This window comes from Rousettus aegyptiacus, unplaced genomic scaffold (genome assembly GCF_014176215.1).
Source record: "Rousettus aegyptiacus isolate mRouAeg1 unplaced genomic scaffold, mRouAeg1.p scaffold_m13_p_7, whole genome shotgun sequence".
Lineage (NCBI taxonomy): Eukaryota > Metazoa > Chordata > Mammalia > Chiroptera > Pteropodidae > Rousettus > Rousettus aegyptiacus.
Window position 1 is genome coordinate 26,111,247 of NW_023416310.1, and position 26,689 is coordinate 26,137,935.

General features: G+C 34.9%; 1 protein-coding gene across 2 annotated transcripts in view; it reads right to left on the bottom strand.

Moving 5' to 3' along the window:
- Nucleotides 1-1,051: 1,051 nt before the first annotated feature.
- Nucleotides 1,052-26,689, bottom strand: part of LRPPRC (leucine rich pentatricopeptide repeat containing) — a 92,043-nt gene continuing 66,405 nt past the window's right edge. Inside the window, exons 30-38 of one of the 2 annotated variants that reach the window (XM_016142222.2) lie at nucleotides 23,238-23,364; nucleotides 17,777-17,865; nucleotides 13,514-13,718; nucleotides 11,832-11,971; nucleotides 11,565-11,680; nucleotides 9,054-9,128; nucleotides 7,070-7,154; nucleotides 5,033-5,175; nucleotides 1,052-3,158 (exon numbers count right to left, since the gene is read on the bottom strand). In XM_016142222.2, coding sequence (XP_015997708.2) covers nucleotides 3,102-3,158; nucleotides 5,033-5,175; nucleotides 7,070-7,154; nucleotides 9,054-9,128; nucleotides 11,565-11,680; nucleotides 11,832-11,971; nucleotides 13,514-13,718; nucleotides 17,777-17,865; nucleotides 23,238-23,364 — 1,037 coding nt within the window. In that variant the 3' untranslated portion in view covers nucleotides 1,052-3,101. Of the gene's footprint in view, nucleotides 3,159-5,032; nucleotides 5,176-6,652; nucleotides 6,832-7,069; nucleotides 7,155-9,053; nucleotides 9,129-11,564; nucleotides 11,681-11,831; nucleotides 11,972-13,513; nucleotides 13,719-17,776; nucleotides 17,866-23,237; nucleotides 23,365-26,689 lie in introns of those variants that run through there. The other variant, XM_036223950.1, reaches the window with a different exon arrangement.

Sequence of the window (26,689 nt, forward strand, 5' to 3'; positions counted from 1 at the left end):
TACAGTTTAGAGATTCCAATTTGACTTTCAGCTGCATTGCGTCAGGGTTTTTTTTGTATTCTCATAGGAAGTAAATGACTCATCAGAGTACTAGCCTTGTGATATACAGTAGTGGTGCGGGCAAATTAGCTCTAGCAAGCCCACATTTTCTTGCCATGCGTATCAGGTAAGAGGGGTGCCTGGCATATGGTCATAGGTGCTGTGACCTACGAGGAACCCACATGACAGACTACAGACAACGCAGACAACATAATTTACTCTGAGCTCAAAGCCAGGATTGTGCTTCATGCGGGATTCAGACAGGAGACAAAGAACAGGTCCTCAGGGAGTTCATGACCTGTGTGATACTCGCTCTGCTTTTCAGTGGCTGCGAGGGCCCTGGAGAGAGAACAATATAGTGGGTAGGGAGAGGAGCCAAGAAAGTGGCACAAAGGCGACACTGATGCCGGCCTCGTCAGCATTCCTGAGAGAGGAACGGGAGGGTGACGGCAGAGAGAGGAAAAGCGCGAAGACAACAGCTGAGAAGTGGATCGAGTCGTTCACGTAGTTGTAAAATGCTCCTTCTGACATTTAAAGCACGATAAAATCCCCTGCATTTTAAGTGTTGATTTGCCATGTATCCAATTCTATTAATTCTTGCCAACTTCGTACCTCAGGGATGTCAAATTAAATATCTGCTTGTCTGATATCTACAAAAGTTAAGCAGTGACACAAGCTGTACACCGTTTAACAAGGATGTTCTGGTAACAGAGGCCACCATACGTACACTTTTTAATTAAAATTTCTGAAACTAAAGTCCTTGAAATGGTTTAAAGCAGCGGTACCCAACCTTTTTGGCATCAGTGACTGGTGCTACTATGAGATCATGCCTGGTGACCTGAGGTGGACCGAGGCAGTGATGCTAGTTCTGGGGAGCAGCTGCAAACACCGGTGAAGCTTCGCTCACCTCCTGCGAAGCTCACCTCCAGTACTGGTCCGCGGCCCGGGGGTTGGGGACCCATGGTTCAAAACACATGCAAACATTTGATAAGATAAAGATGAAAAAGCTCACAGGTTTTTGGTATACGATTTATTCAGAGCATTTTACATCGAAATTAGATTAGATTCAAATACATGGATGTACAATGACATATAAAACACTATACTTTCTAAAAGTTTACAATGATGTTTATTTTAGAATTAGCCGTTTGCTTGTAGTTTGAGTCTAAAATGTATTGTTGCTATAATTGTTTACTCTGTATTTCTACTTACTTCAATTTCATTGGTATTTAGAAAGCATTCATAAGCCCACTAGAATATACAATGATTACATTTTAAATATTTACATTCAAATGGGAAAGCCAATTCAGTGCTAAAGATATAGGACATGATAGTTGTTAATACAGGTAATTTATTTAATGGCCCCAGCCTGTTTAGAACGCTAGATGAGGGATTGGTATCTATTTCCTCTGCGTTACACCCACATTTGACCAGAGTCAATATAAAAGGCTGGCTTGGAGTCCCTTCATGAAATTGAGATTGTACTCTGTTTCCCCAAAGATGAAGGGGAAGTCCAGATTATGTCCCAAGGTTATGCCTCATTTTAGAAACCTATTTTAATGAACACTAATAAAATTTAACTTGCGCTTAGCATAACTGCAATAAACAAGGTCTGCTTCAAAGCAATGACAAACGGAGTGAGGCTGGCGACAAATCAGACTTGAACAGGTTCTGCACCTGAGGAGAGCACAGAGGCAAGCTTCTTAAGTCCTCTTGGCTGGGACTTGGCACTGGCCAAGTCCCAATTCCTTAGGTCTAACTCTACAAAACCAATGAGGAAAAGCAAGGCCAATGCTATAACAACATTCATTTCTTGGCTTCCCTCCATCACCCCTCCTTCCCATGCCATCTGTAGGCTCTAGATGCAGGATGGCTGGTCCCACAGGACACAGGTTAGCAGCACGAACAGCATGAGGCCAGCTTGCTTCCCTGAGGAAAGGTCATCCCCTTATGTAAACAGTGGGGACCAAGTAAGTTGTCAACTGAAACCAAAACAGTAGGGAGACATCAATTCCAAATGGACAAGAAATACACCCAAATGGGGATAATAATGCTCAAATAAAACATTTTCAACTTCTTTTGTATTAATTACTAGGTCAATATTACATACTAAGATACCTTTGTAGTGACAAATTGTTTTGACTATCATAAATTCTTTCATAGTAACTACTTTACAAAGTAGATGTTAACAGGCATGAAAGCCATTTTGGGGATAACTTTGATAAAATGGAATAAAAACCAAGATTTTACTCCTTTGTATATTAATTACATAGGGTATGAGCATAAAGTAATAAGCCCAGTGTAGGCTATAGCTTGTGCGGACAAAAACCGGAAGCCAAAATGAGAGGAAATGCATTGCTCTATTTCATGACGAAGTCGTCACTCAGACTCAGTTTTAGAGGCTTTTATGGAAGAGGCTCATGGAAGCCACTGTGGTAGAAGGAAGAATAGCACGGTAAGGAGCCATCCAGCATTGGCAAATGGTACCCTGACCAAGGCAAGCGACCGTCTCTTTGGGTCTCTGCTTCCCACTGAAAAATGATGAGCACTGGATGCGGTAACTTGTAAATGCTTTTTAGCGCCAACATTTTACAAAATTAGAAAATTATGCAGGGCTCCACGCATGTAAAGAATATCAGTATAGAATATTAAGCATCAGAAAGCTCACTGGATGTCATTTTTTCGAGCTCCAAAATTTTTCGGATAAACAATATTAACAAGTTAAGTCTTAAATAAAAGAACCTTTCTATGAAAATAATGAAATAGAGTACAGGGCCTGAGGAGTCAATTAGGAAAAGAAACCCAAAAAATTACAGCTTCATACACCATGAGCCACAGATTTATATTGTAGGCAAAAAACAAAAAGTCTGGTGACAAAAGGCGTACATTATTGTCAATAAGATGCTGAACATATGATATCCTGTACTATGAATAAATACAAGTACATAAACAGAGTAACTTTTCATTTATTTATTTTTGTCCTCTCAAATATATTTAAAAAATAACATTTTAGACACAGAATCACAAATACACACAAAACAAAGCAGTAGTGCCTGCTTGTTTCACAAAGGGTTTTCCCTTAATTCCTTCAGCTGCTTTGCATAAAATTCAAAGCTTTCCTGTTGAAGAGACAAAATAGGAGGTAGGTCAGATAAAATTACTAGTAAGAGGTGATGGTACAAAACTCAAAAATCATCAAGTACTGCAAAGTGGGAGCAAAGGCTGCTTGGCCCAAGAGAGCTGCGCCCCCCTCAGCACGCCTTTATGTTTCGTGAAATCACTCGTTAGAGGGCCCCGAATTCAGAGTTAGAGCTGGCACCAGGAATCCCCGCTGTGTATGCGTGCGTGTAGGTATTTTACCTGGGTATGGAAGGTTGAGGTATTTGAAATAAACATGGTGTCGTGCCTATCAGTTTAATGACACAATAAAAAGTTCTGCATATATGATTCCTCTTATTAAACAGAACAAAATAAAACAAAACTTCCTCAGCGACTCACTAAATAGTAGAAAATATTTGAAAACCATATATGTGATAAGGGATTAATATCTAAAATATATTTTAAAAAACTCATACGAACGTACAGCTGAAACATATTGGATTTTGTTAACCAATGTCACCAAAAAAATAAATTTTTAAAAAATTATAAAAGAATTACTAAAAAAAAAAAAAAGCACCTCATACAAATCAATAGCAAAAACACCAAACGATCCTTTCTAAAAATGGACAGAAAATATGAATAGAAATTTTTCCAACGAAGACATACAGATGGCCAACAGGTAGATGCTCAATATTGCTAATCATAAGGGAAATGCAAATCGAAACCACAATGAGATATCACCTCACGCCTGTCAGAATGGCTATCATAAAAGACAAGAAATAGGTGTTGAAAAGAGAAGTCCTGTACACTCTAGGTGGGAATGTAAACTGGTGTGGCCACTGTGGAAAATGGTACGGAGACTCCTCAAAAAATTAAAAACAGAACTACCTTATGACCCAGCAATTCTACTTCTGGGTACTTATCCAAAGAAAACAAAAATACTAATTCAAAAAGATATATGCGCCCCCCATGTTCACTGCAGCATTAGATGTGCTACGCACACACACACACACAGAAGAATACTGCTCATCCATAAACAAGAATGAAATCTTGCCATTTGAAACAACATGGATGGATCTTGAGGGCATTATGCTAAGAGAAGTCAGAGAGAAAAAGTAAATTTTGTATAATTTCACTTATTTGTGGAATCTGAAAAACAAAACACAAAACCAAGCTCATAGATACAAAGAACAGATTGGTGGTTGCCTGAAATGGGGGGGGGGGGTGTGTGAAATGGGTGAAGGGGATCAAAAGGTACATGTTGCCAGTTATAAAATCAGTTAAGTTACGGGGATGTAATGTGTAGCATGGTGCTCATTAGTTAATGATACTGTATCGCATATTTGAAAATAGCTAGAGAAATGGTTCTTCAAAGTTCTCATCATAAGAAAAAAATTTTGTAACTACATATGGTGATAGATGTTAACTGGACTTATTGTGGTGCCTATCATTTTGCAATATATAAATATCAAATCATTACACTGTATACCTGAAACTAATATACTGTCATGTCAATTATACCTCAATAAAAAATGTCCTAAACGAAATTAAAACTTATTTAAAATGAGTAAGCAATGAACAGTTCCATAATGTACTTAGCTATTGAAATATAGGCCATTAAATCCTATTTCAAGTTGAAATGATGAGAAAACCACCCCAAGGACATTTAATAAATTCATACCTATAGCTGAAGGTCTGAGACTGATCTTGTATTTTAAATCTCAGCCTCAGAGGGCTATGTTCTCCCACAGCCAAACTCTCCCCTGAGGGTTCTTCACAGAGATCTAATCCTCATGTAATTAAGTATTCAACTATTTTTTTTTTACACATTATTATGAAGCATACATAAATCTGCAGAGGTAATTTTTTTCCCCCTTAATTAAGAAATACTCACAGGAGGCTCAGTAAAAGGGACAGACTCTCCAGCATTCTTCAGCAAAACCGCATAACGTTTTAGAAACAGGTCATCCAATTTTATATTCTTCGCAGTCAAATTTTCATACAGTGCTTTAGCAGATGAGACATCACTGTCCATGACTGAAGAGAAAAATATTAATCATAAGTAAAGACAACCTGGCTTCCTCTTTCCCCAAAATACTGGGCCATTAAGGGACTCATCGATTCCTTGCTCTCAAGGCAAAGAGATACTTAACTACCTTTAACAAAAAGCCACACTCAGAATCTACAAGGTCCCTCGCTCTTTTCCTCATACCTCTCATTTAGCATTATTCACTATAAGAGGAAAATGACAAATAGGAGTATTTTAAAAGATCCATGATAGTGGCCACATACTGAACTCCACAACCAGATAGTAATCACATACCGTTAAACCCTCTTCGTTAAACCCTCTTCGGCTTAAAATCACACTTTGAAATCAAGCTAATTTAGGGATTGTTGTGGTGAGGGGTATGTAAATTATGGAGAAATCTTTACAGCAAGACCAGCTAAACAACATCACAAATACTTTCAATACATTCTTGTCATAAAATTAGCAAATAGGAGGAACAGAGTAAGCTAAAATGACCAAAAAAGTCTATAGATTATCAATATACATTAAAAATTTATATACATCTATAAAATATTGTTATATTAATATTCCACTTAAATGAATGATGGAGCAGCCAGGAGGTAGATTTAGCTGACTCTTCACTTGTGGCTGATTTGTAGAAATTTTCTTTTTACGTTTACTGTAAAGATTATAGGGACTCTGCTAACAATTACGGCTGGTGATTAACATCTAAGCACCTAACAACCCCACCCCTTACATTGATGCTCAAAAACCAAGCCCAACGCTAGCAGGCACCAGGGGAGCCTCCAAGACGGAGGTAAGAAATTTAGGAATCAATCCAAGGGTGGATGACTCACCAGCTCTCACTGGAGCTGAACAGATAGATCTTTGCAGGTTGAGTAAAGTCTATTTCCTCCATGTAAATTCTTTGTTCCCCTCCCTAGGGGGCCAAATCCTTTCCCTGTCACTGACAAGGGCTTAGCTCAAACTCTACCATTGTCCCTTCCTGATCTCCCAGCTCTTCTCCCTCTTGATTCCCAGTGGGATCACACAATTTAGTAAGTTTTATACTGTTTGACCCTATTTCATGTTATAGTAACTATTTAATACCTGCCAATTCCCCAATAGGAATATTAAGAAGGTTTATGATTATAGCTCTGTTTTGAAATACATCACGTCCTCCTCATAGGGTAGAAAAAAGAAGAACCAATTTACTGATTCTGACTGAAATCTGTTGCTCTGCCGACAATAAAATCAAAAAAGCAATTCTTTACTCACCCTTGCCTCAAGTGAGCAAATTAGTGGGTGGCAGATGAAGAGGTAATTAAAACTTAGAAATGATAACATTTATCTTGATTTCTGAGGAAACTTTAGACTGGTTCCCTTTCATATGTGATGGACTGGCAATCGGGGTATAAACTGCTTAAGACTGGAATTTGAACTGTTACTTAAGGGAGAACCCCGGAGCCCACTTTTTAGTTAAGGGTCTGTTATTTCAAAGGCCTAGGTAAAGAGAGAGGGTACCGAAGAAGCAAGAAGGTAAGTCAAGCAATAGTCTTGAGTATGTACCTATTTCAAGCAATGTTTCAGGTGGGGAGACAGGACTGGTTCCCAGTATATAAACCCAGGTGGACTTCCAAGTCTCTCCAGGAGTCTGGGATCCCACTCAACATATGCGGGCCCCTCTGAAGATGCACAGTGATATGATTTTAGGTTAAAATTATATGAATAATTTTATTCAAAAATTATGAATAAATTATATGAATAATTTCATTTTTCTTATGTAGTTTTAAAAAATATTCTTAAGCTAAATCATTTATATCTAATTATTTGATATTTAGAATTACTACCTATGAGCTAAAGACTAACTTAGCTGACTACACTACGAATATTTAAATAATATAGTCAAATAAAACTTCTTACCATAGCTTTTCATGATGGAATTGTATGCTTCTTCCTTTTCAGTTAATTCAGGAATCAATTCTAACAAAGATTTCAATGTTGGTGCCTAGGAAATTAACATAGGTAATGTTACCAGCAATACAAAAGAACAGTGAAACATTATATCAGAACATCTTGACAAAAATTACAATAGAACTGCCTACTCAATAAAATGGACTATTTTCCCTTCTGTATACAGGCATACGTCACAGATGTTGTGGGCTCAGTTCCAGACCACTGCAAAAAAGCAAGTTATTACATAAAGTGAGTCATAATTTTTTTGCTCGTGGAGGATCCTGCCTTCAGTTTGTAAAAAACACATCTGCAAAGTGCAATAAAATGAAGTATGCCTGTATCTTAGTATAGAATTTTGTTTTAATAATTTATGGCCAAAACAAACAAGCATTTTTCAAAAGGTAATGCAATCCTATTTACATTTCCATGAATTTTTTTCTAAAATATTATAAAGGTTGCTTCTTCTGTCAGTTGGTAACCACAGCAAGAAGTTATGAGATCCCGAAGAGTAGAAGAGATAATAAGGGTCTGTATGTTTAGGTGCCACCAATTTTAAGTGAAATGTGAAGATTTAAGTCAAACATTCAGAAGTTTTCCCTACTGGGTATATAGAGCACTTGAAGATCTCACTGGAATTTTCACTTAATTGCTTCCAGCTTTTTGGTTCCTATAGTGAACATAGAACTGCCACACCCCAGTGAATAACCACTAAATATTTCTAAACACTCCAATATTGCTGGATAAATCAAAAATGAATAGTATGTAGCTTTATGCTCTATTCCCATTTCACCACAAGAAGCTAAATCAGGTTCGACTATTCTATGGTTAAACAGGTAGACCCTGTAACAGAAATTTTTTAAAAATCCTAATTCACTTTTAAGTGCATTTATTCCATCAATCTACACCTGGACCTGCATCTTTCAAGGACTTCCTATTAATTTCAAGTCTCCTGGAAGGGATGTTCTAAGCAGACACGTTACTATATATTTTCTGTCCCGTCTTCCAAGCAAGGCAAGGAGGTACTTGGCACAGCCCCATATGTGAAGTGACAAGTGCTTTTTAGATTCCTTATACTTTTCAATCACAAATTTTAAAAAATAATCTCTTTGAAAGAAAAAAAAAAGAGCAACTAAATACTGTCAAAAAATTGTTTATAAATACACAAGCCAGAGCTAAATATGCAATTAGGTTAAAATTTTTTTAAAAATGTGTATAAAAAGTACATGTATGTGTGTGGGAAGTATATAGAAATTAAGGAAAACTTAGACCTACCTCCCAGACTAGAAACAACCTAAATGTTTCACAATAAAACAAATATTAACAACTGGCACTCTGAAACTTCATAACGTGCCCAAATAAACTAATAATGGGGTTCCTGGTGCTCAATAGTTTAAATCAGGTCTTAATAGTTTTTTTTTTTTTTTTTTTTAAGAAATTGGCTTTTATTCTTTAACATCAAAAATTGGACTTGGTTCTGTCTCACACACCACACACATGCATCTTTTAGTGTAAGGTAGTTGTACAAACTGAGAACATTAATTTCTAGCATATGTCCGTTTTAAAGTCAAATGGATAACCTACGGATTAATAGTCAAAACGGCCACCTGATGGGAGCAGTGCTTCTGCACTGTTAAATATACTAAGTGACCTAAGCTACAGGGTTTTTATCCTCCATTTCTCCAGGCCCTTTCTCGGGGCTCTTAATGCACAACTATACGCATGGAGAATCCACTACACGGACCTGTATTGCATTTCCGGTACAACTAAGGAGCCAGAACTGACTTAAAATGTAAATACTTAAAATGTAAACAAGTATAGACAAGGAAAATCTTCCATCTTTATAGTGTTTTTAGATCTGGTCCTGAACCAACAAGCTCTTATGTGAGATTCACACCTTTGAACAAGATTGGCTTATAGCATCATTGATTTGTCAGCAAGGAAAGCACAGTACCTTTCCTGGTCTCCGAGAACTCCTAATACAGAACACCAAGAAAATTGGGGTTTGTTCAGCAATTGCACCACATCTCTAAAAATTGAAACATTATTCGGTAAGTGAAGGTTTTTGATAAACAAGCACACCAAGGTGAATATTTCCAATTAAGAAAGTTCACAATAATACAGTAATGTATCATTATCAACAGGAAGTCCTAATAGTCGACCAATTTTTTTTAAGGCAAGAAAAAAGAAAACAAGAGCAAGCTATGCCAGCTTTTGTGAATGTTGTCCCTGGCATTGCAAGTATAAAGTTTGTTTAAAAAGACAAGGGAAAAATTAAACTAATGCTTCAACGACCACAGAATAAGGTTTAGGACTGCGAAGAAAGAGGAAAAAAAGAAACACTATTCCTCTCCAATTATACTGCCAAGCATTCACAAGTGAGCTAGGGATCATAAGGTTAATTATACATTTAATAAGGTGTCAGGGAGATAACTGCTCGTTTCTTTATAAAAATTAAAATGTACAAAGCAAGTTCTCTTTAAAGTATAATTACCTACACTTATGCATACAAAAGGACTGATTTCAATCTCTCTATTTTATAAAAGGCTTTCATTGCAACAGACAGCCAGTGCTTGAGAAAGAGACAAAAGTTAAACTCAAAAAAAAAAGTTTATATGACAGACCAGATAAATCAAGTGTCTATCCAATCTTAGATGCTATAGTAAAATCAAATATGGCAAGACAATATTTTAGTTTACACTCTTCATAGATGTCATTCTCTTAAGTTTCTAAAAGCACATTCCTCTTTCAAAGCTTTAAAACATTGTCAATACTAAAACGAATAGTATAAAAAGAACTTTTGGGGACGCACAGAACATTTACATTATAAACTGATATTTTCGACATCTGTGAATAAAGTATTCTTCCTCACAGCAAGAATAATCTTTTACTGTTTGACAAGCAGGTAAAGGATGGGTAAAAGGTTTATCATATGAAACCTCAGTCTGCTGAAGGCATGAAAACGAAAAGACTGCTGCAGTTGCATCAACACGGCCGACACCGAGGAGCCGCTAGACAGGCCGCTGCGGGTGAGTGCAGCCCCGAGGGCAGCAGCAGCATCCCTGCGCTCTCCCTCTGCAGGCTGCTGTCAGTCTTGCTCTCTAAGAGCCTTGAAATATTCCAGCTCAGAACAAGCTGGTAGATGAAACACCAAGTGCGCCACTTTCTAAAGAACTATCAAAATAATGTAATAAAATCCAGTGAACACTACCATCTGTGTAAACAGATATGGGCGTATCCCTATTTAGGTACGTACACACAAAGATAAAGCATTAGAGTTTATTTCTTTTAAGATAGAACCTGTAACACTAAAGGCAGCAAGATAAAACAATGAAAAAAATTCCTGACATTTCTATCATAAGTTGCCTTTTCCATAAAAATAAACAAACAGACAAAGAAATAAAAAAAACAGTAAGCAACCTAAACCAAACAAAAAAATTCCCAATTAACCGGAATTTCTCTTCGCCCTTAAACAAAAGAAAGTCTTAGAGGCAGTGACAATTTATACTTCTTACAAAGCCATTTCCACAGAGATATTTCTCAGGCACTACTTTTAAAAAGGGCTTTAATTTTACTGTTAAACTAGATGAACGTTAGGGATCAAAACTAGAGCTCAAACAAATGGGTACAGTTTTACCATCGCTATCTACTATTCGGAAAAATGTAAGTGAATAGAACACTATTTACTACCAGAAATTGGTCCCAGGTCTCAATTTGACACAGGGAGTCTACACAAACACAGCCGTTGGCAGGATCACGGTGACTATTTGACTGCCACCTGCTGGGAAGGGGCTCCCCAGTGGTGCCTGTTTGTGTACATTGCCAGTGGCAGCTCCGATCACCCACCGTTCGGCACTTGGAGCAGCTTTATATTTAGTGCTGTTAAAATGGCATGAATGCAGTTGTCTCCTTCCCTGAAGATTGCTAATTTAACTGAGAGTGCGGGCCACAGAGACCTGCATTTGTCATTTAATGTGTCTGTGACACACAAGTGAATAGAAAGCAAATTCAACTCTTAATAAACCTTGAATAAGGCACTGAGAGTGTTTGAGTATTCAAGGGAGAAGCTGTACTTGAAAAGCAAACATTTCCTACTTTTTGTTTGCAAACTGTGTTGCCATGGTGATGCACAGTATTTAGAGCATTAGAGAAATTAAAGTAGGAAATCAAAGGAATTGTTTTGCGCTACCTATCTGCACAGAAACATTTGCCTTTTAAATCTCAGCACCCTCCTCACTCACTAAAATCTAAGGATATTTCTGTCTGATTTGGCATCTTTAAAACGAGGAACCTACAACTTACAATCTAGTCCTTGTCACACAACCTTGGTTTGCAATGAATTTAAATGTGCTAGCAGCACCACATTTCACTTCCAGTGTTCTACCACACACCTATGTCTGGTCATTTCTCAATTTACTTCTCCCAAGCCACCAGCCCCACTGTTCCATCTGTGGTGGGCCATTACCTGTAGAAGAGCTCTGGCATCATCCACCTTGCCTGAATCCAAAAGCTGAAGGAAAAGGTCAGTGACAGGTTTGTAAACTGCAAACTGATTGGCCAATCTCTCTGCCATGATGCTTACTGAAAAAAAAAAAAAAAAATGACAGGTAAGAAAAATATTTTGTTTAAACAGTGGTATAACTCATCTGCCAAAGAAATTTGGTCCAGTCTCTCTATAGAAAAAATGTGCGTGCGTGTGCGTGTGATATTATAGCAAGAACAGCCAACTTACTCTTTTCAAGTGCTGGTTCCAACCGCTCCTCTATTACTTTTCTGAATAAGTATGCCAAGCCAAAGTACTGGGGTTCCACAGTTTGATTCTCTGAAGTAAGCATATTTTCAATGTTTTCTATTGCAACATCTATGTTATTGCTGTAAAAGAAAGTAAAATAAATCATAAAGAAATATCTGCTCTGGTAATGTTACAGGCAGTTTTAGTATGAGAACTTACTTTGGAATTTATACACACAAAATGCTTTAGAAAAAAAAGGAAATAATTTACAATTAACCAGATAAAAAAATACTATGCAAGTTGAACCCAATCACATATAGGCAGAAAAAGTAATCAGTAGGTGGTTTATTCTACAATAAATAAAGTAGTTGCTTGTTTGAAAACACTGCTCTAGAGACAAGATCAAACAACTATATATAGAAGCATTGATAATGATAATAACTTTATCTTAAATATTTGACTTTGAAGCTCTTTGGACATAAAATGAAAACTTGTTTAAGTGTTATAACTTTGGCTTTAAAATCTAAAACTGGTCACTACTGCATGAAGTAAAGATGATATATACCATCTCAGGATTCTTAAGATTTTGATGATGTCTTTAAGAGGTGTAATTTCACGTCCCTCAACCCACAGTCACGATAATGTGTCCATCAAGTACTATAGAACATTTGAAAACTACTCAATTTATACTAAAATTCTTTAAAAAAAAAAAAAAAAAGTATCTTCATGTTTTACATTAAAAAAAAAAATCAATTACATGGCCTTAACAATTTATAATAAAAATTATGACTTTTTGGTTAAGGTGCTCTTTAGTTGTTACTTTATATTCATGGCACTCCAAACCCAATCAATTTTACGTTAGAGGAATTACCTAAAACATAAGAATTCTCTAACTTAAAATTAATGCCCCCATTACAATAAATTTTTCTTATGGGTTTTAATTAAAAAATTATTTACTAGTGAATAAAAACATTCTCCACATTATATAAAACTGTGTTTATATGTTAACATTTAAAACTTCATCCAGATCTTACTTGGATAATTTCCTTGGATCTTCCAACTTAATCACATTTTCTTATTAAAGGGAAAGTTTAAAGTTCTATTTAAGGATAGTTTTAAAAGGGAAAACAAAACAAAACATTACTTCTCTACCCAAAGAAACAGAAATAAACAAACCCCTCAAAACCAAACATTACATTTTAATATCACAACGTATTAAACGTACGTAAGAGTAACAACTAAAGAACATTTTTTCTAAAGGCACGAACACGGACAATTCCATAATTATTCCCAGGAACATGCTTGCTGAGCTCCCTCTTTTCACTTCTAGTGGAACATCTCAGGTGTTGCTGACAACCAATGAACTCATTTTTCATTTCTGCTAACAGTGTTACAAGGGCCTGGTGTGTATGAATGAGAGGAGTAATCAACCACAGATCAAAATTTACGTTTGAAAAATCTGATAAATGTTCTTTATTCTATAATTTACTTTAAAGCGAAAACACATTTTGTAACATATAATAAATTATTCCCTCATAGTTAGGGAATAATCAGCAACTGGAATCTTTATTTCCTCTGTAGTTGATATGGTTTCTAATAGTTTAAAAAATTTTTTTTAAAGTGGTATTTGAGATAACGCTCCTTCCGGTATCCAATGGAAGAAAAGGCTAGAAAATACTCACTTCTTTATCTGTGCCAAAGCAATGTTATTGATGAAAACCATATGTGAAAGTCCAATTGAATCTTCGAGTCCATTTACCATCTTCTGAATCGCATGTATGCTTTCCGTATCACCCTTCAAGGCACACGCCTGAATCAGGCGGGTCACTGCTATCCTAGAAGGTGTCTGCTTCAGATCCAAGGCCGTTTTTAGCGTTGTTAGAGCCTCTACAACAGAAGAGCAGGCGACTGAGTTTCTCTTCTATGAACTGTACTGACTTTAATGCATTTTGAAAACCAGCTTTTAAATATGAGCGCCAAATGGTCATATGCAAAAAACTATGAATAATTTATTCTAGATTACAGAAAATATTAATACTTTATACAAAACCTAAAAAAATGAATTTATTTGAATATAAGATATCAGAGACCAGAGAAATTTCTTCTATCACAGGGAAAATACAAATGTTACTGACAGGATGTGGGTACCATTCAGGGATAACATTTAGTGAATAATTTCAAAGAAGTTGACAATTTCAAGAAATATAAATGAGAATTTTAAAAATAGAATTGCCAAAAATATGTGATTTTTTTACCCACATTCATACTATCCCAAATTTTATTACACTCAGAGATTATATGATTATTAAAATCTTCTAATATTCCAAAGATTCTTTCATGAAAACAATGTCTTTTTCTAGTCCAAACAGCATTGATCACAAAGGAACAGCTAAAATGGAACTTGCAAATTTTATGTAATTAAATACCTTATAGGTATTTTCTTGCATTCATTTTTCAAAGACAATAAAGCTCATTAGATTCCATGGATAGAGCCATAGGAGTTTTTGTTTTGTTTTTTGGAGGGAGTTTGTTTTTAAGCATCATACTTACAAGTACTTGATTATGGATAAATATGAAATATCCTTTTCATTTACTGACTCATGTACAAGTGTAACAAAATCATTATATTAAATAAAGTGGTAGACTAGAGGGAAAATGTAATACTTAGCATAACAATCACCACTACCACTACCAAAGAAAACTTCATGGCTTTATAGCAATTAAAGCTATGTAACCTAGACAAAACTAACACTCTCAAAGCAGCTGTCTATTAAATAAGAACAGCCTATCTTTTAAAGAATGGGAAAAGGGTAATAATTAAAGTCTATTAAAATACATAATGAATTCTGTATTTATTATGGAATAAACAATTTATAATTACTCCAAATCTACAATCTAAACCAGTGACTCTCAAATAGGAAGAAGAGAAAATAGGTAGTTTAAAAGGCATATTCAAGAAAATTTTAAATACATAGTAACATAAAAAACAAAATGTTATTAATATAATTTTAATAATATAATCTATAGAAAATAAGCTTGAAAAAAAATCTTAACTGGTGGTCATACACAGATAATCAACTTCAGAATATTCTTTTTTTAACAAAGTAAAACTTTATTTGGAAATGCATCTCTTTAGATGAATGGGGGGCTATTATTTATTTATTTGTTGTTGGTTCTTGCATGACTATTACCAACTGCTGAAATGAAAAAGGTTCAGGGAAATTCACAGTAAGACAAAACATCAGGCCACCAGTAAGTGCGGGTTTACATGAAGTGCAGCAACGATCACTATTAAGTAGGCACTGTGTACCGTACAATCTACTTTCTATTCTGGTAGAAATAATTAACAAGTGGAGAAGTGGCTGACAAGTGCCAGAAAGGATATTCATTGCTAAGTAAAAAACGAATACCATTTTGAAGTGTCCGTTGATTTATTTCTTTTTGGTAAAAGGCAAGGAAATGTTTATCCTGTGAATAACAAATATTCGAGAAAACACAAAACACTTTTTGCTATAAATGTAATGCTGAGATGTCAGAAATAATATAAACATTTTGATGTTTAATTCTTTGAAATCATGTAAAATACCCAAGAATATTTTTATAATCAAGAATAATGTCAGCTAGGGAGGATCTTTACACCAGTGGATAAAAATAATAACAAATAAATAATGATGGTAATGATAGTAACTTGCATTTATTGAGCTTTTACTAGATTTGTTGAACATATATGACATGCCAGGCACAGTAGTAAGCAACTATACTCACAACTACCCTTCTGAAGTAAGTACCAATTTTATAGGCAAGGAATGGAGGTACAGAGTTTAAATAATTTACCCAAGGTCATGCTAGACACTAACCCAAGAATCTAATTACCGCAGAGTCTGCTTCTATGGACACATGTGTGTATGAGAGAGTGGAAGGTAGAGAATAGATTATATTATGTCTATCCAAAGGAAGCATGGAACATTAGCATCTAAGTCATATTCTCAAAAAGGACCTTCCTTCTGTACAGTTTATGATTTAAGAGACACCAAAAACAGTATGCGTCCATACCCGCCCGTCCTTTTCATAGCCACCTAATTTACTAGTAATACTGATTATATTGCAAAGGTGCTATGTATCGGCTATTAATATTCCAAAACAGTATTAGCTTATAAAATTAAATTAAAATTGAATTGGCTATATTTTTTTCTTCCTGTATTAGATGGGATTGAGAAAAAGAAACCTGGAGAAGGGAATTTAAAACTTGGGAGCTCTAGTCAGCCATGGAGCAAAGTAAGGAGATGTGGATAGTGCCAACACCATTCCCATCCACGCCAATGATCACTTGATTCTAGGTCAGCCTGTGGAGAGGCACAGGAGGTGGCATGTAGGGATGGAGGTGGTAGTGGCGGAACAGTGGGATCATCATTCCTGCTCTCAGCCAACCTCCAGTTAAACTGAATAGCTGAGAAGAATAGATGTGAAAATTAATCATAAAGGTTCTCATAGCTTTCACGGCGTACCTAACATAAAGGGTAACAGTCAAGTGAAACAAACGGAATTCAGATTCAGCACAAAAATCAACCCCTTGAAATTAAGAAAGTGTTTTGTTTTTATCTCCATGTCTGCAGATATATAAGCTATTTATGAATGAGCTGATTTATATGGGGAGCAAGTTTAATTTTTCTATGTTTTAAAATTGTCATTTCTACATAAAATATCAATTTGACAGAAAGCCTTTTTTTTATTAAAAATAAAATGAAAGCTTTTAAAGTTTTAATAACAAGCCTTACATCACTCAAGTATGACTTAAGGCTGTCCAAAAAACAGTCTATATGGGCTGGCCCTGCCTGTGGAATGCTGAGATGAAAATTTTGCAAAGGGAGAAATCATCACTTATTATACGCTGTCCTAATCAATTAGGAAGATATCTACAGACCAGTACATTTAGGTATTACAAGCAACGTTAAAGCTGCATAATCAGACAGCAATTTTCTCTGAGGGATGTGAAATTATTTTATAAACATGCAAGTAAGGAATAACACCATTATTACAGACTGAGGAAGACATATGGTAACATATTTAAAGGTTAAAGAGCTTTTTCAACCTTCCTTAAAGATTTCCTAAGTGGGTTTTATTGTATTGGCAAAAGTATGGTGTTACTGTACTAAAATTCAAATTCAAAAACGTGAAAAGGTGCTTACCCAAATTTAAGAGATTCAACATTTCCCCCCTCAGGAGCTCATTCATGACTGTCAGATCCAAACCCATCCCTCTGCAAACCCATGAAGAGCCTCCACCAAACAAATGGTCCCCCCCACTTAAGTCCTCCCAAAAGTCATCTCCACATCTTTCTGGTGGTATACTCTTAATTTAAAAACTTCAAATTCCAAACTCCAAACAAACACCATATTTTATTGTTGTTGGTATTACAAACTATTTTTAAAAAGTATTAGATTAAGTCTTAAAAATCAATATTATAATCATTTGGTGCACAAATCCGTACATTTAACACTCAATTTAACTCATTTGCTATCTCATACACAACCAACACAATATGCAAGAAACAACTGCTGGGAATTGTTTCAGATGCTCTAAAGTATGTTAATTTCCAAAGCAAAATGCCTTGTGCTGTGAATTTTAACGCACTTGAAAGCCTGTACTTTCTCTCATTCTGGAACACAAATTTTGCATGTCTGAAGAGCTGTGATTCATCTTAAGAAAACCCATCTTGTGTTAAATGGAATGGAAACTGGACTAAGTGGTCAAATGACAAGTACATTCATATTCAAGCTGTATTATAAATGCATGTACAGTAATTTACGTCTCTCAGCTACCACAAAAGGCTCTTGATAAGCAGGTAATTTGCTAAATGGACTCCTTTATCCAAGTATTCGAAGGGCGTTACAAGAAAAATCTGCAGAGGCATTAATGTGACGTAAAGGTCAAGCATTGTGACATACCTTTCAAATAATCCCGCCTAACTTGCGTTATGATGAGGAGGCTGTTGGCAGCATCGTTCAGTGTGAAGCCCTTGATGTGGGTCTCAGCGCTAAAAGAAGCAGACATTTAGAAAGGAATTACTGACATGCTTCTGATACGATAATAAATGGTTGAGCACCAAGGTGAAATTATAAAAACTACTGTTCGTATGTTAAAAATATTGCTGCAAAATATCGACCTGGAGACAGCTTTTGTGTTATCCTGTCAATGGTTATAGAAGGATAATTTTTTTTTGCATTCTGACAGATGACAAAGTTGGAAATGAGCAACAAAAGAAACAAAGTACAAGATTTTTTTTAAACAATCGGTTCAGATTCTTGAATGCTGACATATTAGATGACTAAAATAACTGCATGCCCTGCATTGTTCTGCTGTATCCTAAGCTGGATACTTTTTCCTCTTTTTTCTACATTCACCATAATTATAAAATGCAAAACTATTCTTTCGGCAACAAAAATGAACATTTATTTTCAGCACTGCATATTTTAAATATAAACTAAAGCATATTACTAACACCTTATCATTTGGTTGATTAACTTTCAAATTTCTGTCATCTAGATACATACTGTTTTTAAAGGTGAACATGCTGAACTAAAACCATTGTTAGATTAAATTAAAATTTCACACAACAATTTTGTCCTGGCCTTAAATCTAAAACATTCCCCTCACCCAAAAATAATGCACCTTTTTAAAACTCAGGAGCAAAAAATTGCTCATGACCAAAACCTACATGATTAAAAAAAAAAAAAAAAAAAAAAATCTTAGCCAGAGATGATTTCTGTTTGCTACACTGTTTGCACATCTCCTGTGATGAAATTTCAGCATCCTTAATGCCCCTGGGGTTCATCTCCCGATTAGGAAATTTCCACAGGTCAAAAGGACCAAAAGCAATTGCTGCCATTTGCCTTAATCAAGCTCAGCGATGATCTTGCTGCCAACAACCTCAGCCTGACTACATGAACATCTAAGCTGGGCAGATTTCAAGAACAGCAGGGTCACTGCTAAATTATTCTCATCAATCCCAAGAAAATCCTCCAAAGACATGGTGATGCGCGCATCCTCTCAGTCATTTCCAGCCTCTGAGGTTCACCCCTGCATTTCCCTGCCTGCCCCCCCAACAGGATTTTCTTATCCTCCACCCATCCCCTTAATCCCACCAAAACACCCATTGCTCAGTTTGACTTTTTTCCTTTGTCCCATCTGTCAAAGCTCTTAAGTCAACAACTCGTGCATGAGACTATAAACTGCATAAAATAAAGGATTTGCTTTCTCAGTCTTTAGCATGATTAAATAAACAGTAAACACTATTAAAATTAAGCTCACTTTTTATGTCCAACACTACATGTATTATACCGTATTTACCTGAAAATATTACCTAAAATTTATTAAACCCATGAGGTAACAAGACTTCTCTTTTAAGTGGCATCAAGTGTGAATCACAAAACCTTTCTGAAACCTCAAAACACAGAACATTTTCTTTCGTATCTCAATAAGCTGCCTAGTGCATACAAATATGAAAGTAAAACAGGAAGAAATCTCTCCAGCTCTATTATATACCGAACATATATATATTTTACATATATAGAAACTTATCAATTACATTCAAAGTCTATTCCAAACTGGCAAAAGGAGAAAAACTAGAACAAGTTTCTAGTAGAGATTTTGTGTTAGATTCATTCATTCAATATGATAAAAGAAGTTTACTTCTGACCCATAATTCTGATCCTTCCTTTTGAAAAAATATCTTTTCCACGGCTGTCAAATCAAACTTCCTATGATGAGGGGAATTTTTTTAATCCATGTTGTCTAATAGGGCAGCCACTGTGTCTATATGTGACAGAGGAATGGAAATTTTCATTCTATTTAATTTAATCAATTTAAATTTAAATAAGCACATATGGCTATGACTATTGGATTGAACAACACAGAATTCTAGACATTTTCTTTTCATTTTTAGAACTGCCAAATAAAGGGGAAAAACTACTGATAATGGACAAGAGTCTTTTAATTTACGATCAACTGCAAAAATTAATCTGTCTTAACCAAAGAAGATAGTATCACAGGGAGAGTTTCACATTAGAGATTTCACTGGTCTGTGGATTATACTTACATAACACACACAGAGGATAGTAGCTGGTGATTATAATTTACCTTACTTTGGATAACAAAAACTGGCCAATCCAGTAAAAACCATCAGTGGTTGATTGAGTATTATTTCCTAGATAGAATGAAATAAAAGCTGGTAGGGACAAAAGAAAACAAAGTGCTATTCTCAAAAGATAAAGCAGAGCTCCTGCCGTGTGATTCTCAAATTTCCTAATACAGTTTAGTGTTATCAGAGATTTAAAATAATAATGTATATCCCTTACTGATCTTTGAATAAGCAGTTCCTCTCCCTTGAAAGAATTTCACTGTACCTAAATTTTTATTTTGAAATATGAAGAAATGTAATTCTAACTAAAAGTGGAAGAAAGTTAGTTTCTTTAAAATTTTTTTAAAGGCAGCTGTTACTGTTACTTTTGAGGTTCCATTCCTTGTTGGGTAGGTTAAATGGTCCTGTTAATAAAATTGAAGTAATCTCATCAGAGATCAAGTGAATCTGCAAAACATTAGAGACAGCAAAGGTATAGCAAAAACAAAGACTGTACCTTTTAGTTCCTAGGAAAAATCATTGCTCTACAGACTGAACAAGTGGCATCGTGCAGATAATTATAGAACAGACAGCTATTCCCAGACCAACAGTAACAGCACCAGGATCACAGCAGGAGGCACTGCTTCTTGCTACAGTGGCTCATTTGGTTACACTATATTATAATAAAGATGCCTATAAAACAAAGCAACAATTCTTTGCTACTCTGATCATGGATACAGATCTGGAAATGGGAGAGATAACATGGACTCATGTTGGCAATGAACCAGGAAATGAATCCAGAGAAGTTACATGACATTATTCTGGTATATAGTTAATTACTTGGAAAACTGGAACTACAATCTATTCTTCTGAATTCAGTCAAGAGTTATTTTCAAAAGTATTCACTGCAGATCTAACCCAAGATACAATTCTTCATAGTCAGTTGTAACATTTTATTGGTTTAATGGAAAAGACATGCATCCAATCCCCAGATTAGGTGCTTCTGGGCATTCTAAGGCTTTCCATCTAGAATTCTCTTGGGCCACACAGCCACATGGGGAAGGTGGCTATGTAACACTCCTGGAAGGATAACAAAGCTGAGATAACAGTACCCTCAAGAGAAAAACTACTCTAGATGAGTGGTCTTCAATGGAAGCACTGTGTGTAAATGCTTTAGGGTGAGGCAAAAAAAAAAAAAGTTTAAAACTCTATTTTTAAATCTTATCCTCTGAAAACTTTTTTGAGCATTTTAAAATATACTTACATGTGAGACATTAGTACAATTCATTAGTACAATTATTAAGGGTATGCCATCAAAATGTTTAAGACATACAATTCTCAAATCACTTGGGTGTTCAGTAAAATGCAGATTCCTGGGCCCCGTAGCAGATCGGCTCAATCAAAACATTTGGGGGAGGCTGTGAGGAATCTTTTTATGCTGCAGGAATGTGAGGCTCCCCATTCTAGAACAAACCCAATTAAAATTTAAAAAATTATAATCTGTAATTTGGGGAAGTATTTCAGAGGTCTTTGTGACCAACCTTGAGATTAAAGGTTTTTTAAATAGTTTTCCTTCTTTGCTTCTACCCCCTCACTTAATCATACCCAATTCTCAACACAGAATGCTTCATTTTCCTGTCTCCTCTTATTCCCAAACCATTGCTGCTTCAGAACACCTTTGATTATTATGGCTACATAGTGTTGGAATAGAGAATTTAGATAATTTCCTGAGAAAAGTAATTTTAGGAAAAAACCCACACCTCCTTGATGACTTCAATGATTACAGATGATAGGATGCTGTTCACTGTCAAATTTTCCAAGTCACTAATTCAGGATGTACTAAGTATTCTAAAGATAGGTAATTTATTTAATTAGCCACTGACTAAAAAGAAATGAGACACAGAATACATTAAATACATGAAATCTTAATGTGATTGTCCTATATCAAAACACACAAATAATGCAAGATCATAGATACATATGGTATATATGTGTGTGTGTATATATATATAGTATGCATATATCCATATTTATTGTATATGTGTATCTATATGAAGATATATTTCCATAGACAAGTGCAGTCATACACATTTTCAAACTGTACTGAAACATCAACAGTAAATATGGCTCTATGGTGCATAACTTTAACGTGATACTAGTATTAACACCAGGTTTTCCAGCAAATTGCAAGAATGGCAAGCATCATTTTCTATTCAGGATTCTAATATCCCCCAAAATGCTGAGACTTAAAAAATTTGAAGGCCAAAAAATTAGCCCAGAGAGATTAATTCAGAACTCACAATATACTATGAAAAGGTTGACCTTTGCCATTGAAAATAAAGCTACTGACTCAATAGGACAGGTCTATGTTCTAGAGCAGCAGTCCCCAACCTCTCTGGCACCAGGGACCAGTGCTTCTATGAGAATCTAATGTCTGATAATCTAAAGTGGAGCCGAGGTGGTGATGCTAGCGCTGGGGAGCAGCTGCAAATACAGATGAAGCTTCGCTCACTCACCCACTGCTCACATCCTGCTGTGTGGCCCGGTTCCTGTTCCTAAGAGGCCACGGACCGGAACCAGTCTGTGGCCCGGGAGTGTGGGAACCCTGTTCTAGAGTAGGTGACCTTGATCTATTTCTTTCTAGGGCCCTTTCTGATTAATAACTCAACTTATCCATGGGGATAAGATAACAGAGTCAGTTAATTAATACATCAGGTAAGAAAACTATTCTTGTTCTAAGTATTTTACTCTAGGGAAGTAGCCAGAGATATGTGTTGAGCACCTGTATTTTCTCTACTTCAGTCTATCTTCTTCGATACCTAGAATAAATCTTTCATGTACATACTATCATTCGCTCATCATATAGAAGAAAAATTAATACTCAAAGATGAGGATAATTTTCCCAAGGTCATAGAGCATTCAGTAAGACTCAAACCCTTGCTCAAGTTTTTGATGTCTTCATTAGATCAAGCTGCTCCCACCACGAAAGGTACACATAACTAGCTGCTTAACAAGAAACATAATAAAAATTATTTTTCTGTATATGGGCATCATAAATGAGTTTCAAGATTATGTAAGGCAAATAAAAGACACTGCACTATGCAGGGCAGTGGAGGTTATATATCTTAAAAGCTTAAAAACCCCCATAAAATTAAAAAAAAAAACATGTCATATGATTTTTACAGGTAGTTGAGGAAAATCAAGCAACTGCTATTACAATAACATATCATTAGAAAATTTCTTAATGATAGGTGATAAGTGAGAGCTTTAATAAATGGACTTATACTTACAAATCTTTCACTTGCATTGCCTGTGGAAAGCTATCCTTTGTCAACAGTAATTTAATGAGACTGCTGTATGTTTCACTGTTAAACACAACATTTTGCTTTTGTGCTTTCAGGAAAGTATCATATGCATCTATGGGGAATAAAAGCAAAAACAAAAAAATCCAAAAAAACAAGATTATATCATTCTGAAATGGCAAAAAGGAGGGAAAAAAACTCTAAAACAAAACCCTAAACTCACATATTTGTTTCTTTTAAAACTTACCCACTATACCACTCTGTAGAGACACACATATTGACTGAGCAAGCAGCTGTTGTCACTCTTGTAATCTTTAAAATACAAAGTGATATATTTGGAAACTACTACTTAATCCAAGTGGATGGTACCTGAAAGGGTTTCCTTCAAAAATTATTTTTCATATTAGCTTTCTAAACTCAGTAAATTATTTTCCTGCAAATAAAAATGAGAAATAGCTCTTCTGAATTTGTCAAAAAATTACACCAGTTTCAAAAAAAATTGCAAAATGTGTGTTAAAGTCCAAATAAACCAGAGGTATAATTTAGACTGAGGGGAGCAAAAGATTCATTTTAAAGCAATCTTTAATCTATAAGTGGGTGGTTACAATGGTTAACATTTCCACACAATAGCATTAAAGTGAATATAGCCTATAATTCTAAAATTAGGAGATCAAATTATTTGGCTACGACAGGACTTATACAAAAACATACAATTTTCAAATATACAGATATCTAACAAGTAAACTAAGCAACATTTGTTTGACTGATTAACAGTTTTATTTCACTTGTTCACAATAACTGTCAGTGAATGAAAAGATGTTACCAAAAGAGAAGTAACTACACTTTTCAGTCACTTACTTTTCTGAAATAAAATTGCCTGGCTATAAACATCCAACTGAAACTACAATCCACTCTCTGGTATGTAAAAACAAATCACGGTAAAGACAGGGCATAACTGAACTATCACGTATGACCTTCTGTGAATATAAAGCTCACTGTAAAGAAACAGAGAACACACAACTAGGAATGAACATGCTATTAATGCTCAGAAGAATATTTGAGAGGTTCCTGAAAAAGCAGAAACTATTCTTATATTTATAAGTTAGGGAAGTGTGCATTAGCCTTTTAATTAACGAAGTGGCATCAAAAACTTCGTTATCTTTTTGAACTAAATTCACAGCAAACGAGAGAAAAAGTATGACATTCATATTTGTATCTTAACTAAAAAGGACAGAACCTGTCATTCAGTAAATAAGTGAAGAAGTTATGATGTAATGAAATTATTGTCTACTTCTCAACAAACATATAATAGTTTAGTTTGCTGAATGAAAATAAATAAGTACAATTTGAATATTTAAAATCAAATAATCTAGAAAATCTTAATAATTGTTTTCTAAAAATTGTAGTCTTCACATGAAATTGGTATGGCTATGTTTCTTATTTTCTAGTAGCTTAAAAAAAAAGCAATTACTGTAATGTACCAAATTCATTCACCACAGGTTTTAGTCTGGCGTGAAAGTCACACTATCCCTGTAAGTATACTAAACTACCAGAAATTTGATAAAGTGTTCATGTAAGCATTTATTATCTACGCTGTTCATATTTTGTTAAGGATTCAAATCCTGAGATATACACAAAAGTAACTAAAAGCTCTGAAAAAATTAACAGGATGAAACCAATTAGATAAATTTAAATTATTAAAATATTGCAATTAGAATAGGAATATACTTTTACATTTATAATACATTATATTTAAATAGTTAAGTGTTTTTACTTAAAACAGCCATTTGAAAAAAAGCATTATATGAAAGAGTTTTAGACTCTTTAAGCAGAAACTATATAGTCAAATCAAAACTCCACTAGAATATTTAATAGCATTGATAATGATAATTAATTTTACATTTAGGTTTAACAGATACATGGTGAGACTCAAGGATGTACAGACTGAGTACGCAGCAATGGATAATGACTCAATGAATAAAAAGTTACTCTGCATGACTGAGAAAGCCTAAGAGCTTACCTTATTCTTATTTCATACACTTTATCTCAATGTCACATAATTTCTAGTTAAGTCAAGAAATTAAGAGGTTCAAAAAATTTCTAAATTGATTCCTTTCTACTGAACAGAGCTAAAAACTGTCAGTACAAAAATGAATAAAAAATCTGTTGCATAATGGTAAAATTATCACAAAACATACTTGAAAATCCACATGGTACTGTTCTATGGAGAAAAATTAACAAGAATAAAGGAAATAACAGTCATGTATGATTTCGGGGGATTACAACAAAGTCTTAGTGAAAATATCTAGAATACAATTGGCAAGCTTATATTCAAGGGTTCAGATGGTCAGAAACCTTTTAAAGTTGTCATAACAGAGGTGGGCATGCCTTCAGGAAAGTTTACCACTAAAGCAAGGAATAGGGTTCATGTTCTGCCTCCAGCCCTGGATACAGTAATCCCCCTTATCTGAGGTTTTACTTCCTGCCGTCCAAAAATATTAAATGGAAAATTCCAGAAATAAACAATTAATAAATTTTAAACTGCACACTGTTCTGAATACTGTGATGAAATCTCACTGTCCTGCTCAGGATGTGAATCGTCCTTTGGTCCAGCGTATCCATGCTGTATATATTACCCAGTTATTAGTCACCCAGTAGCCATTTCCGTTATCGGATTGACATCTGTCATGGTATTACAGTGCTTAGGCTCAAAAAGCCCTTATTTTACTTAATGATGTCAAATTCACATAACTTTTATTACAGCATATTATTATGATTGTTCTATTTTATTATCAGTTATTGTTGTTAATCTCTTATTGTGCCTAATTTATAAATTACACTTTATGACAGGTATGGATGTATAGGAAAAAACATGGTATATATGTTCTATCTGTGGTTTCAGGCATCCACTGGGTGTCATGGAACGTATCCCCCACAGATAAATGAGGGACTACTATATTGCTTGATCACTTTGACACACACTAATATGGTGGTTAATGCACTAATCATTTTTTGCTTTGAATAAAAGCAAAATATATATTTGCCAAAAAATAAATTCATGGTAATGCTATTTTCAAAGTATAATTTTTGATAAACTGTATACCTATTTTGGTATTTTAAAAAATTGCAAATGTAGAGAAAAATATAAAGAATAGTATAATAAACCCCTCCACAGATCCATAACCTACATCTAATAATTACTTTCATTATTTGCCATTTACTTTATCTTTGTTCTTTATGATTTAAGTATTTTAAAATAAATTACAGAAACATAGATTTTTTTTCATCCTTTAATACTTCATTATAGATCTCAAAATTTAAGGACATTTTTCCATAAATCATAATATCATTATATTATCGAATAAAAATGAGAGCGATTTCTTAATTACCCACTCTTTAGTCAATATATAAATTTTCCTAATTGCCCTCAAATGTCTGTT